Genomic DNA, 16339 nt, shown 5'->3' on the forward strand with positions numbered 1-16339 from the left:
GCTTAGAATTTCGAAATGAAACCTGCCTAACTTTTGTAAGTAAGCTGTAAGGAATGAGCCTGCCAAATTTCAGCCTTCTACCTACACGGGAAGTTGGAGAATTAGTGATGAGTCAGTCAGTCAGTCAGTCAGTGAGTGAGTCAGTGAGGGCTTTGCCTTTTATTAGTATAGATTACTGCTCTGCATATGAACTACAGATTTCCACATGTATATAACTAGTTCCAGTACATTATTGGTTTGAGAGTGAACTGTATTGGTTTACGCTCGTATGCTGTCAGTTTGCATATGAACTATATTGGCTTGTGTTCACATACTACTGGTGTGCTGGTCTAGCAATGGATTCGTATATGCACAATATTGGTTTCATGTGGGTGATATATTGGCGTTATTTGATCTCAATCGGATTTATGTATGCACTAGATCAATGTGAGAATTGTACCAGTATTATGTGTGTGCCATGCTGGTATTATGTGTGTACTATAACGAATTTGTGTACAAAACATATTGTTTATTTGCACAAACAGCTTTGTATGTGAACTATATCAGTTCTGCATGTGAACTGCATAGGCTGTTAACGTGATCTTCAGCTGTAATGGAAGGGGCAAGAAACAGGAACTCCAGTACTGGTAAAGAAGTGATGGGCGATACTGCTAATTTTCTTTTCAATCCAATACCGAGTGATACTGAGGCCAGTATTGCCAATACGGAAACCGATACCAATACTGATGCAGCCAGAGTGTTGTCTTGCAAGAATGGTTAATCTTCTGTAAAAACTTACAGTATGTGTGGACATTGTGGAACATGACCCGGACACAGACAGGCAGACACGTTCAAATCACCCCACACACGTTTATTTACATTGTGCATATTTACAATTAGTGCTCACAAGTCCTCCAGTCCCCAAACGTCCTGGCTAACACCACACAATGCCTTCTCTTCTTCAGGCCGCCTCTTTGCCTCCTCCCAGACCGCGTCGGTCTTCCACCCAACTCCAGTCCTGAATGAAGGGAGGCGGCCCCTTTTATAATCACCCGGATGTGGCAATCTTCCACCGGCACTCCCCAGTGTGGCGGAAGTGCCGGCTGCATCCCCCGGAGCCACTCCTGGTGTCCCCGATCCTCTTTCCCCCAGCACTTCTGGGTGTGGCAGAAGTGCTGAGGTCCAGGGTTCCCAAGGCATTTGGGCACCCCCTGGCGGTGACCACGGGCCCCTACAGGGATTAGCTTCCAAGCTCTGTACCCGTGGTCCCCACAACCGCCAGGGCGGTCGCCCCCACGTGGTCTGGGGAAGGCGTAAGCCCTCTTCCGGTCCTCCAGGGCGTCCCAGCCGGGTCGCCCCCCCATCCACCTGCAACAATGTCAAAAAGTCTTATTTTAAAGACTTTGCATTAGTAGACTAATACATATGTGCCGAAGATCAGACTTTGCTTGTTTATTAACAAAAATTATTAAACATGTTCAGGTCTTGCAAATGATCTGTGGAACAAAAACAAGCATTAGCATTACATTTTTTCTCAAAAAGGCATGTAAAAAATGTTGCATTTTTTGACTTAAAAATGGCATTTCTATTTTTTATTGTAAAGCATGCAAAACACTAAAAGCACTCAATCAGAAGTGTAAAAAGTATAATAATGCAAATACCGAGCAATGTCACTTTCGGATTCATCAGACTCACTTTCAGTTTCACTGTCCCAATTTCACTGACTGAAGACAGATTCACTTTGTCATCACTGCTGATGAGAGGCTCCTAAACATCACTGCTCATATGTCTGTCAAGAGCATGCAATACCTGGGGCCTCATGTATAACGCAGTGCATAGAATTCACACTAAAACATAGCGTACGGACAAAAACAGAAATGTGCATACGCACCAAAAAATCCAGATGCATAAATCTGTGCATACACCAACTTCCACGTTCTTCCGCCATATAAATCCTGGTCAGCGTGAAAAGTAACGTACGTGCACACGCCTGCCACCCCACCCCAACTCCTCCCAGAATTACACCTATTTGCATATGCAAATCAATCTAAATAGCCCCTTACCTTCAGCATTCTGTGAAAACACAATGGCAAAAGCACAGGGAAGAAAGAATTTCAATGAATACCAAGTGGAGGTAAGGAAAAATATGCTATTTGTTGTTTTAAACAGTGGTATAAACAACAAAAGGAAGTTGATCAAGTGGCAAGTGCCTGAAATAAAAAAGAAGTGGTCAGATATCACAGTCTGAGTGTCATATGGAAGCATATTAGGGTACAGAGAAAAGAAAACAAAAATAGGGACACAGTCGAAAAAAAAGGTTGAAATGTCATTTTTAATCTCGAAATTTCCACTTTAAGCATGTAGTTTATTTTGTCATTAAAGTAAAATGTCATAAACTTAAACTTAAAATTGTTTAATTTACTAGAGTTTCCCAAATCTCACTGTAACTAAAGTAGCATGCTAAATGCTTTGTATTCTATGTGTTCTTCTATGTGCTCTATGTGAATCACTTACATGCTTCTTAAACGGGCTTCCTCTTACTCCGACATTACATGACATTACAGCTCTCTGAACAATTTAAATACTAAGATGTATACTTGATATCATTTTCATGATGATAGGAATTAAAGCATGTATTACACATGGGGGCACGGTGGCGTAGTGGTAGTGGAGATTGTTCCTGCCTCCGGAAAAATGCTTGCTGCATTGAGCGCGACACTCAGTGAAATAATTTATTGCAGCAGTACTGTCTCTTTCAAACATGCTATCCCCCAATTTTTGTCCTTACTTTTCTTTCTCCAAGTAACCAATTGCCACACAAGCTCTGTAATAAAGTGTCAAGCCATCTGTAAGCTTAGAACACTGATTTTTCAAGACTATTAAGGAACTCATATGCCGCCAGTTTGCAAGTTCAAGCCGAAAACTTGTGTACACAGTGGATTGAGCTTGTGTGAGAATGTGCGTGGCTTTACACCAAGTTTAGTTTTTATACATCGAGATGTGAACATGAAAGCAGGTGTACGCAACATTTTTGTATGTACGCATCGTTTATATATTAGGCCCCTGGTCTGCTGATAAACATTTTTTATGAGACACCATTATTACTAAATATGCCTACAGGTGAGAGAAGAAGACATGGATATACCTTTGCATGTGTAACACTCGGGACTACCGCTTTTAGCATTGTTTGTACAGCCCGAGTGACACTTGGGTCTAATGCTAGGGAATGGGATTTAAAGATAATATCGAGTAATATTTGTTTTGTTTTGTTTTTTGTTTTTTTTTACAACAGTGCCCGTGCACTATTCTTTCTGCCATTGCCTCACATTTACAGCTCCACTGCTTTGGCTTGTAGACCACAGCACTGCCAGTGTGAATGCAGGGTGATGAAAAATGTGGAAGGAAAAGTAGTTCCTGTTTTATATAATATGACACATTTAATTTAATCATGTTCTCACCATCAAATGTTTGTTAAAAATAATTTCTAATAAACTTGTGGACAGAAAAAAAAAAAAAAAAACTCCAGTTAGGCTGGAGAAAAAAAAATCTACAGGGTTCCAAGGCCAAAAGACCACCAAGCCCCTACTGGGCATTCTACCTAATATAAATTTTCTAAATCAGTCCTTTATGGTTTTCAGGCTTCACATAAAAGAAATTGAAAATGATGGTGGTCATGTGGGCATCTGAGACACCCGCCATTTAATCCATAAACGCAGTGGGCAGCATGGTGCCTTGATCAGGTGGTGGTGGTGGTGCAGATCAACCCCATAGAAGAATCGGAAAAGACAGCAGAGAAAGTAGGGGTTAGTACAGAATTGCAGAACCCAGAGGAAAATGATAATTCAATGCTCATGTAGATGAACAGGGATACAACTAAAATATAGCTATGAAAAAGCCATTTTAAAATATTGGGTTTTTAGCAGTTTTTTAACTTATTCTACAGTATTAGCCTGTTGAACTTCTGTTGGTAAAACATTCCAAATTTTAGGTGCATATCAGCAAAAAGCCACCTCACCACTTCTTTTCAGGTTGGCTCCTAAAATTATAAGCAGACCTTCCTTTGAAGATTTGAGGTTACAGCTTGCAGTATAAGGGGACAAACATTCCAATATGTTGAATGGGGTGAGATTATTTAAGGCTTTGTAAACCATAAGTAGTATTTTAAAGTCAATTCTAAATGGTACAGGAAACCAATGTAACGATGCTAAGACTGGTGAAATGTGCTCAGATTTCCTAGTTAAGATTCTTGCTGCTGCATTATGCAGTAACTAAACGACTGAACTGCATAATGCAACTGAAAACCACGTGAACTAAAGTTTCAGCGTCTTGTAAAGTTATAAGATGTCTAACATTAGCTGTATTTGCTCAATTTCTATATACATTTTACACACTAAGTTAACAGCTTATTTTTTGGTTCAAACTGTGCTTCAAAAACATTGATTTCTTCATCTTCACATGTGATATTATTTTTGTTGGGGACACAAACATAAACGGTTTCCAGGGAGAAAAAGTTGGGAACCACTGTCCTAGTGGAATCTTTCCCCAAGTTCATCAGAGACCACTCCCATGTTCTCAGGGAAGAAGTACAAATGAGAGTGTAGGAAAAGGATTTTTAAAGACATGTTGCACACAAGTGCTAGGTAGAAGAAAGAAGCTCCTCAACTAGCTCCTCATAGTTCTCTGCTTTTGTATTCCCAAGAAAATTGTGGAACACTTTTTTTTTCAATAAAAGTGTTTGTAAATTAATTTACCATTTGCCTACCTGTTTACCTGGTCAAGACAATGGATAAATAAACTCGACCTTGTAAGAGCCATTTAAACAACAACTAGTTTCTCATCTGAGCACTAAAATGGCATCTTTGTAACTTTCTAAATATAAATTTGTGGCTATACTGAAACAATAAGAAGACAGAAATAATATGATTGATTGCAAAATTGTGGAGTAAGTATTAGATGTTGGATTGCTCCCACCTCAAGTAACATTAGGAATAAAGAAGACAGACATTTTACACCTCAAAACATACTTCAAATAGTACTCTAAGAATGAAAAATACTAATGCTAAACAGTTAAACAAACAGGTTTTTCACAACTGTATTATTCACTCAATCCAACATCATACTGAAACAGTTTGTGGTAGAGAAATTCCAATTTCAGAAATGGATTTAACACACCTACATCTATAAAGTACACCAATTACTCTAGAGCAGGGGTGGACTGGCTTTTGTCCTGACCAGTGTCTCCAAGCCCAGATTAGGACCCCCCACAGGCCCCTGGGTGACTTTGCTCCTTAACAGGGAGTCAGTCGTTCTTTTAACAGTGCAACATGTGGATACCCAGTCGTTTAATGCAGCACGGTATTTCCCACTGTTGCTTTAGGCGGGTGGAGACTCGATCATTTTATCAAGTCCTGGTCATTTCCGTACTCATTCATTCGATTGTTTCATTGAGTGTGAAAAGGCTTCTTGCCATCATGCCCCCCTGGGTGTACACCAGAACAACCTGATGGTAGATCCATCCCTGAGTGCCTCAATCAGAATTGACACTGTATGCCGTTTAATTAGAGATTCTGATCCTATTTTCTTAGATGATCGTTTCTACCAGTTTTTTACTTTTAAGCAAAAATCAACAAAATGTATGGATAAAGATCATAACCATTATTTCACACTCTTGCTCGATTGCTTATTGGTTAATGAAAGTAAGCGATAAAGAACTGCAAACTCCTCACAAGCAAGTAAACTAAAATAAAACCCAGCAAGTAGAAAATGAGGTAGCTGCTGAGGAGTAAAACCATCATTGATGAAGGAACAATATTTCTAAACTTTAAGGGATGTCTGAAACAGCATGGAGAGATTCAGAGTGCATCATCTGAATAAACAAGGAGCTTAATTAGTAACAACGATAGAGGTTAGGAGTATGTGCTGATACAGCATGTTACTGCACCCACCACATGACAAACCAGCTCAGGATCCCAGATTAGAAATAAAATCACATTAAATTCAAACAGTGGATGAAATGAAACCCTGCGGCTCCCAAGCCCTCCAGGAGCAAAACTGTCACCACTGGTCTAGAACATGAGAAGACTAAATCTTACATAACTAGACATATAACATACATGCATGGAGACAACCATGAGTGAAAACTGAGCAAATGTGGGTTGGAACCATTACACACTGAGTGTCTAAAATCGCTAGCCAGACGTCCCGGGGCTATTGTGTCTTCCAGTCGGGCTACCAAAATCTATCTCAGCCTTGCTCGTCGGGCTATCATAGGAAGGAAAAATTATGTCAATGCTTTTGCATTCTTTCGCAAATATAGCTGGGTAGTTATGTCATTTTCGGGCATCGATGAGCCACTGTCAATATGTGAAATATTGAAATCGCGTTTGAATTCGCACTTGTTTTTTACTTTCACTTTGTGATCGCGCGAACTGTGTATAGAGAGCGGCAGTACTGATTGGTCAGTGACGGATTAATTGCGCACCAATTCCTCTGACATCGTCTTATCACTCATTAGCATACTATTCAAACATGACAAGTGAAATCTCCTGCAGCAAGCTTAAACATGTGATAGAGGTTGATTGCGCAGGGAATTTTAAAAATCGCTGACCGTTATTTGTGTGCGTGTGTAAAAATAGATGGATTTACACATGCATTTTAGTTCTGCTGAGCCAAATAAGACAGGTCAGGGTGAAGAAGGGACAGCCAAAGAAAAGCCTACCACAAAGCGGAAAAGTTATGACAAATCAGACTATGAGGCAAAAAGAAAGCGCAGCTTTTTGGTTTCATGGACAAAAGAATTTCTGTGGCTGGAATATGACAAGCTAAATAACACAATGTTCTGCCGGGTGTGTCGTGAGTTTCCCTCGATTTCTGACTTGACAAGCGCCTTTGTTACTGGGACCAGTAATTTTAGGAAAGACCCCATCAAAACCCATGAGAAATCTCTGCATCACAAGAAATGCATTGGTGCTCAGTCTGCAGCATCTTTCCCAGAACCAACACCAATTGCAAAAAACATACTAAAAATAAACCAAGCACAACAAGAAGTCCTGAAAACGCTGTTTAGAACAGCGTACTATGTTGCAAAGAGTGAACTACCATTGGCAAAATTTAGCAGTCTTTGCAAACTTCAAAAAGCAAATGGCTTAGATCTTGGTTCCACTTACCTCAATGACCATGCTTGCAGAGAGTTTATTGGAGCAATAGCACAAACTTCAAGAGACCAGATCGAAAAGGAAATTCAACAAAGCAGGTTCTTATCTATTCTTGCAGATGGCAGTACAGACACTGGTATAATAGAACAGGAGTTGGTTCATGTCAGGTATGTGAGAGATAATGGTGACATATCCACATACATGATCAAATGTCAGCCAGTCAAGAGTGCAAATGCTGCAGGTATTTTAGAGGCTATTGATGAAGCAGTGAACACCATGGGTATCAGAGAAGACACATGGAAAAAGAAAGTAGTGTGTGCAAATTTTGATGGTGCTGCAGTGATGATGGGTGAGAAAACAGGAGTAGCTGGGAGACTGAAACAGAGGATACCCCACATCATAACAATCCACTGTGTGGCACACAAATTAGAGCTAGCCGTGCTGGATAGCGTGAAAGGCTGTGAGTACCTGGTGAAACTTGAAGATACACTGAAAACCATCTTTAAGATGTACTACTATTCCCCAAAGAAGCGAAGAGAACTGACAGAAATAAGTGAACTGTTAAATGAGAAACTGGCACATTTCAGTGGCCTGAAGAGCACATGGTGGCTTCCAAGCCGGCTGAGATGTCTGAAAGCTGTGGAAAAAAATTACACTCCCACTGTTGTTCATATGGAGAACATGGCAGGAGGAAGTGATGTCAAGTCTGAGGATGCAGCCAAAGCTAAGGGGGTGGTGCAGGAGATGAAGACTGAGAAATTTGTTCACTTCCTGCATTTCATGTTGGACTACAGTACCATCTTATCCAAGTGCTGTACTGATTTTCAGCATGATAACCTAAACATCACACGAACAAATCAGTTAGTTGAGAGCACTACATCACGCTTACTCAGCCTAAAAACAAAACCAGGAGAATACCAGAAAACCTTGGACACAAAGTTCACAGCAAACGAGGATGGTAGCATTTGCTGCTGTGGAACTCAGCTCACAAAAAGACAGTGACCTGCTAGAAGAGGTGAGGGCATAGACAAAGACACCTTTGGTGCAGAGATGCAGAAGATTATTGACAACACAGTCAAGTACATGGACAACAGATTTAAAAATCTGCGTGAAAAGTCTCTCTCTTGTTTCAAGGTTTTTGACCCTTCCACTCTTCCCTACCCCAGAGAAGAGCTGGCAAATTATGGGGATGAAGAGGTGGATTATCTTGTCACACATTTTGCCAGTTTGCTAGATGAGGAAGAGAAAGAGAAAATTCCACAAGAATGGATGGATCTAAAAATGTGGCTTGCAGCACACCGGGGTAGCAAGGTAGATGATTGCTTGTACAGAGATCTCCTCTCTGAGAATCCAGAACACCTCTCTCATATCTTGTTGCTGGTGAAATTAATGCTGGCACTTAGTCCATCAACAGCCATCTGTGAGAGAGGATTTTCTTGCATGAACCGAGTAAAGACAACACATCGTACCTCTCTACACCCTGAAACGCTGAAAGACTGCATGCAACTCTCCATTAATGGGGAAACAGTTGAATCTTTTTGCCCTGACAAGTCAATTCGTTTCTGGATGTTTTCTGGAAAAGGTTCAAGACACCTGGATCATAAAACCCCAACAAGAACAAAGAGCAGTGAAATGGAGGCCAATGCACAGGAAGAGAAAGCTGATGAAGGAGATGCTATGCCCTCAACGTCGAGTGGCAGTTTCTCATCTGTGACTTCAGTGGAAATTTCAGATTCAGAATCTGATACAGACTGATTCATGTTCTACACAGTTCTTACAAGTTCATAGAAATTTCTGTTCAATTAGAACCAAATATTTGAGTTGATGATTGTCATTTTTATACAGTTGTTGTAATTTGTGTTTTAATATTTTTTTGATTGATGTTTTGTTTCCTTTACAATATTATACATTAAAAATAATTTCTTTTTTATTCGGGCTACTTAAATTTATTTTGGGCTACCAAAAACTGAAGAGTGTCTGCCCGAAGGGCTACCAGGGATTTTGAAATTTTGCGAGCCCTGCACTCATTGAGTGTCACAATTCTAAATCAATGCCGAGCTCAAAGTAGGGTGGTGGTTTAAACAGCAAAGACCACTGCTGCTCTGCTCAACATCGTCTGCCAAACATCAAATCTACAGTTATGATGCATAAAACTTCCATGGCCAAAAAATCTCCAAAAAGACAAATAAAAGTGTTGTGTATGTGGAGAACAGATTACATTTGTTAAAAACAAATATAACCTGTTAAAAGGAAAACATCTTTTTTGTGAAATCAGATTATATTTTAGCATATCCTAGCTTGTCAGTGGACTTGTAGTAAAAATGAACGATGCACTGCCTTCGGCTGTAAGTGGTCAATGACATTCACATTTACGATGGTACAGCCAGAGTCAATGTGAGGTAAAAAGAACTGTCCGACACCGTCACTAAAAAAGTCATGGTAGAGTTATGTATTTGTATTAAACAGTGTGCTGTCACACCCAGTACAGTATAAAAAGAGGTGAAAATTGCTCCTGTTTAGTGATAATGAGAAACCAGAGCAGAGCGACACTCTAGCATTACCACAGACCACAGACAGGGCTGCACTGTCTACACAAACAATTAAGTAAGTTAACATTACTGTTTAATTGTAAATTATAAACATACCATACCTGAATACAGTTACAGTGCTTTAACACATAGTATATTTTGGGGGAGGCATCACTTGCGATTCACAGCGTTTAAGTGTTTGAACACATTTTGGGCTCCATTGTAAGGCAAAGGGGATGCAAATTAGTTTTAATAATTTCATCTTTTTTGTTGGAGGCACGTACTGTGTTTTGGCTTGGGATGGTATGGGACACGGACATGCTGACAAAAGGATGATCAGTGATTACCGGTCAAAAGCAGTGCGGTAAATAAGACAGGGTCCAGCTGAGTGAAATGCGGAGCGTTAACGGGAGCGGGGTCAGTATAGCAAAAAAAAAAAAAAAGACAAAGAACAGAACAAAAAAGGAAACAGAGAGAAGGTGGTCACTGAATCAAGAGACGTACAGATGGTGGAGGATGAGTTGGGCAGCAACGGACTGCTAAAAAGTTTGCAGAGAGCAGAATGGAGTAGTGGGGAAGCTCTGAGAGGTGGCTATATTTTCAGCGGCTATGAAGGTAAAAAAGCAGAGCTGGCAAGAAAGAGACAGGCTACGTAGTCCCATAGTTCTTTAGTACATTGTAATGTTATACAAAATTGAACTTATTGAAATAAACTAGCTGTCCTGCTCGTCTTAGATGGACTGAAATCTAAATAGTCAACGTAGACATCAGTGTTAACATTTGTAATGCACCGTGCAATGTAAAAGTCTCTGTTATAAGTCATTCAGTATTGGATTTGTAAAGTCAGTGCTAATGTTTGTGATGCACCATCTGTTGGAATGGCAAATGCAATGCATTTTATTACGAACAATTTTTGTGATGCGCTATCTTTTGGAATGAGAGAGACATAGCAATCAGTTGGACACATAGATAGATACACAGATCCTTCTCCTTCTAGTAAGGTGGATTTGTGTGTATCTTTATGGAAGCAAATGATAAAAATGATTATATATATTGTATATATTTATGACTTACTAGACCTTTAAAGTTCCTTTAAGCCAATGCAAATCATCTGTGGTTTCTGCAGTAAATTTTAAAGCTTGTAAACTAATTTGCATTTAATTATTGATAACAAACCCACAAAAAGGCAGATCCATGAATCGTAAACCCATGGATCACAAAGGCCAACTGTAGTGTGTATAAAGCCTACAGTACCACTCTAAAGACTAGTTGCTGCTGTTATACCATGGAGTGATGCAATAAACAAAATGACAACATGATATATAAATTAAGTTAACCAGTGTTACTGAGCTCTAACTGATAGCAGCAATTGTAGCTTTTTATGATCTTTCAGTGTCAAGTCTTATGTTCAGTTGATTTTTCCGTTGCACTCCAGCTGTTCGAAGTGTTTGAACGGGAGTAAACTGATGATGAGTTTTAGGAAGAAACCTTGTGGGCAGAGCCGACCTCCCCACTGACTTTTTGTCCCACTTCGATCTGGCAAGAGGTACTGTAGCATCCAAACCAGTTCTGCCAGGTAGCACAACAGCTTCTATCCCTTGGCTCTCCGGACTCCAAACTCTGAGTTGCCCTCCTGCCCTCAAATCTGCCCCTAGTAGTAAATTTATAGGTAGTGCATTTGTTACACCTGTCACTACTGTTGTTTTTTATTATTAGTATTACTGTTATTTATTATCTATTACTATTTCACACTATTGCTGTCTATTCAATAACCTGTATTTGATTATTCATTTGTCCATTATATTATCGTTCTTTTCCTGTTTTGCTCTTGTCTTGTGTTTATGTATATTTTGCACTGTGGTCCTGGAGAATGTTATTTTGCACCATTACTTGCTGCAATACTGTGTATGAATATGACTTGACTTTTCAGTGCCAGATTTCACTGCAGTTTACAACATGCTTTTTAATGAGTTGTCCCCAGAAGTTTATTCTGAACCGAGAATCACATCACGTCTGGTTCCACAAGACTAGAAAAGACTCGGCATGTCCTCTGTCACCATAAGTGTCATGTATTATTATTATTATCACCACAGAACTTCACAGGAGTAGCTGTCGTGTTTAATAGCAAAAACAAGACAATCTATGGACTTGATTTAAGGAGAACATTGCTGGGAAGCACTTTTTTTCCTTACTTTACATTTATTTCCTATTTATTGATTTATTCTTCTAATCTGATAGGTCTGATAGATCATTGCTTGGCGTCTTTTGCTTAACATTGCTTCTGTCCAGCACACATTTAATCATTTTATTACTTTGTTTCTTTGTTTTTTAACAGTACCGTTTCTGGAAATGGATCATTTATTTTCCACAATCAGTGGTCTGGAGTGGAACATGCCAACCGGTCATTTATTAACTGTTGTATGCTTTTCAACAGTACTAATTGTTGGTAATCTGCTGATATGTACTGGCATGGATAAATAGTATGCTCATGAATTCACATTGGTTATAATATTTTTACAAAGTGATTTTATTGTAATATTTAATTTTTGAAAAAACTACAACAGCTCTGTACTTGTCTACCTTTTTATTATTTATTTAGTATTTATTTCAAGTCAAATGGCCCAGTTGTGCAGTAGTCAACTAATGCACAAATCTGCACAGAAGTAAGGACAATTATCAACTTCATATCAAAAACATCTCAAAAACTTATAATTATCATTTCAGCCTTTTAGCACTGTGATCTCTATGTAAATAATTCACGCATGATTTATGTTATTTTTTCTGATCACTGCCATAAATGTAGATCATTTTAGTGAATAGTTGTTGTAATGTTACTTGGCAAAAAAAAAAAAATATTAAAAATGCAAAGTAAACTGTTTGATTATGTTCCTGCAATTTAAAAGTCTGTACTTATGTGTTTTAAAGTGTATGCATTACCAGGTACAAACTGCTAGTTATGTTTAAACCTTAGAATCGTTTTTTTTTTTTTTTTGCATTGATCTTCTTTTATTTATTTGAAAGTGTGTAGTAGATGTAAGTTCTCCTTTTCGTTTTGCGCTATTTTAGCTTATTAAGGTTCTATATGTACAGTAACAGATTTCCAATTTTGTCCATTATGAGATTTAATCAGTTATGATACACAATCATATTGTCTTATTGTGTGTCAGAATCAGAAACAAATAAAACACCCAAGTGAACACAAACAAAAGTTTGTCTTGAAATGTTTGTAACATCTTCTTCTTCTTCTTTTCTCAAGGCATAGGGGGTCACAAAAGTGAATCATTATCTTTAATTTAGTCTTGGTAATTGCACCCACTTCCTACAGACCTAGACTCTCTACATCTTCCATTAATGTGTTGTAGGCCTTTTTGGTTGGCTATTCATTTATGCATTTATTAATTATGCATTCATGGTCATTATTGTAATTGTTTATTTAAGCTACAGTTGTCACAACACTTAACTAACAATGGAATAAGGGTGCAGGTCTTTTAATGTGACTCCAATTTATTATTAAAGTTCAAGATTCCTTTTACTGTGAGTTATAAATTGATTATAAGTTACTGTAATGTTTCAGTTGACTTTGCCTATCATTTCTGAAAGCATAAGTCATATACCCTTAGAAAGAAACAGCCTTTTGCATGTGTAGCCTTAGTGGTTAAGATCTGTTTAAGTAGCATGTGTCTGATAATGAAACTTCACTTCAGGGCTAAGTAGCTCACACAGTGTGTGTTACATATCTAATATGTCATATGCAACCTCAGAGGCTAGGCAACCTAACCTAATGTATGCTACATGTAATTCAAACCCTGACTATAGTAGAATACTCAGCAATTATGAATATTCACACTGTGAACCTCAGAGGCTGCTTCTCTAATGTGTTTCCCCAACAGGAAAAATGGTTAAACCATTACAGTGTTAATACTCTCAATAACACAGTCAAAGAACACACATAGTATACAGTAAATAACAATTTATTAACTAACAAACTCAAAATTCTATACAGTAACAGAAATAATATAATTACAAAATGCAGTATATGGTGAATAATGGTTAAGAACACAGATATGTGCTCTGGGTGATTGCCCTAGAATCTTCCAAATTGCTCTTGGGTTCCAGCTCCTTTATATTCTGCTGCACTGCTTGAGGCAAGTTATTGGACGAGTCCTTTTGCCCCAACTGGACACAAAGACTGTAACACAATTGCTTACATTTTATGTTTGCAGATCAATAGGTATCAGATGACCCCTTGACTCCAAGAAATGTGAAGCTGATGTATGAGACCCATCCTTGACGTCAGAAAACCACAACTAGGTATTGCCCCTGAGAAAGGGCCAAAGGCTAAACTGGACTTTGGCTTATCTTCTGAGGAAGAATGAGCTTTCTTAAGAGCCTTTAATTGTCCAGTCCCCATGATTTTTTTAATCTGAAGCAGGCAACAGTTGTTTCTCCCATTATGTAGCCAGTTCGTTCATGGCAATATTCCCCTGTCCACAGCCCACTCTTGCTCCAGTAGTCTACAGCTCCTTAGAGACCTTCTTCTTTACTCTCTCTGGTGTGTTTTTAGAATTAAACTCAACGTCCCACATATTCCACCTTTATTCTTACTCCATGTCCAAACTTGATGCTGCCCTGTGTGTTGGCAACCTTATGCACACTCAGACTCTGAGTGAGACTCTGATGCTGTGTCGTATATAGTGACTCAAACTGAAATGGTGCAGAAAATGAAAATAAGAAACACAAACAAGCGAAAAAAATCTGCTTTCTCCTTTGATCAACAAAAAAATCAAGAGGACAAAAAAAGACACTTATCAAAATCAAAATGTGAGAAAAACTCACTAAAATACAAGATAAAGTGATTCTGTATACAAGAGTGCTCACAGTAGTTTCTGCAACACACGGGCTCAGCAGAACCAGACCTACAATCACCAGATGGTCAAAAGATGTCCCCTGCTGGTTTCACTTCGGTTTTATATGCCAGTCATCTATAACCTGGCCAGTCCCTATCACATCACAACCAATCTATGAAGATGCTGTGACTTTCAGGTAGGTGGATGCCCTCTATATCTGCATTTTCTCTGTCTGTGCACACAATTCCAACCCTCAGGTAACTTGTCCTAAACTCTTTCCAGGACCTTAACTGTCTCACAGCTCTTTGCACTGCCAGCATACACTGGTCACCTCTGCAGCTCATGCAGATTAAGTAAACTTAACAGACGTCCGCATCCATAATTGAAGCCTGGAGCTGTTAATCACCACACCTGAGGCACATCCCTGTAATAAATAAGAGAAGCGCGAGGCAGAAGAAAAAAGAACGGTAAAGGAAAGGAAGACGCGGAGAGCGAGAGAGCAGCATTGAGGAAAGAGTGGAAAAGCCAGCCCACTGTGAAAGAGAGAGGTCAGAGCGGTCAGGGGTCCCAGATGGAACGAGTGATCAATGCTCATGGGACAGGATCACTCCCACTGAGGCTTTTAATAGAGTGGGTACGATCGGGGAAAAGTCCACCCTAGGGATCCAAGGAACGATTTAAAGTGCGAGAAGGAAGACCAGAGGACAACCGACCCCAAGCAGTCAGGCAGATGCCGGCGGAGGCAGCTATGACGGGGATCGGTAGAATGAGGACCACAGTGGCTGAAGTCTTTCCCGCTGAATATACTTTGGGTGAGCTGGAGAGACTGGGAAGGAGCAGAGCTTGGCTGGTGTGACCTCAGTGTTGTCAGTAGGATTTTAATCTCATTTTAGCCTTGTTTTAACGCCTGGGATTTTACCTTTTTAATGGAATAGTTATTTATTTATTTGTAGCACTGCTCTATTTATTGGAACACTTTGTTTTGACTGTTTTAAAATAAAAGCACTCTTGCACTTTTTTGCCCTATCACCCTGCTTCATTGTGTTCTTCACTGATAAGCTCATCCAGTGACATTACCGACGGTGTCGGGTTCAAAACCTCCCAATAAGGTAGTGGGAGCATGAAGTGGAACCTGCATCATCACAGAGAGGTGGTAAACAGCACAGCAACAAGGAAAGAAGTAGCCACACTTCCCTGCCACGCTCTTTAGCAGCCGCTGTTTTTCTTGAATCAACAGGACGCAACACTCCATCAGAGCAAATATGAAGGGTAATGTATAATACAGTGCAGAATGTGATATAAATCTGAATGACTTGATAATTAGAGAGCTTTGGTGGTTTAGAGATGAGGTTAAGGAGCAAACATACAAAGCATAAAATAAACACATGTCTACTGCGTGAAAGGAAGAGACAAAAAAACATGTTAACACTGAGCATCAGGAAACTTCAGCAAATAACAGCTGAGGGCAGTGACAGTCACTGCACTAGAAACCGTCAGCTTTTGATTCAACGGTGCATCATAGCCATTCACAACTTGACTATTCCTGTATTGATAAGCGACTTTGGTCTTTCTTAAATCTTCCAAATGTGACTCTTTGTTACTGCTTTTCCACTGCCTTGTCATTATTGCGTTTCCAAGCGGAGACATCTCTGCTTGTCTGTGGTGTGACTTGCCACATGGCACATCAGGGGGCTGAGACTCTTAGTCTCATTTGGGAAAGCAGATGGAGTCGATCAGAGAAGTCTAGAGAGCTATTGTCATTTTTCTTTTCTTTCTTTTTCCTAAGTATTTTGAGATATTAGTGGTTACAGGGTTCATTATATGAAACTTT

The 16339-nt window shown here is 39.4% G+C and overlaps 1 protein-coding gene across 1 annotated transcript in view; it reads left to right on the forward strand.

The window, feature by feature from the left end:
• slc28a1 (solute carrier family 28 member 1) overlaps nt 1–12463 on the forward strand; it is a 211693-nt gene extending 199230 nt beyond the window's left edge. The window contains exon 18 of the mRNA XM_051920321.1: nt 11997–12463. Coding sequence (XP_051776281.1) covers nt 11997–12111 — 115 coding nt within the window. The 3' untranslated portion in view covers nt 12112–12463. The remainder of the gene's footprint in view (nt 1–11996) is intronic.
• Nucleotides 12464–16339: the final 3876 nt, after the last annotated feature.

Source organism: Erpetoichthys calabaricus, chromosome 17 (assembly GCF_900747795.2).
Source record: "Erpetoichthys calabaricus chromosome 17, fErpCal1.3, whole genome shotgun sequence".
Classification (NCBI taxonomy): domain Eukaryota; kingdom Metazoa; phylum Chordata; class Cladistia; order Polypteriformes; family Polypteridae; genus Erpetoichthys; species Erpetoichthys calabaricus.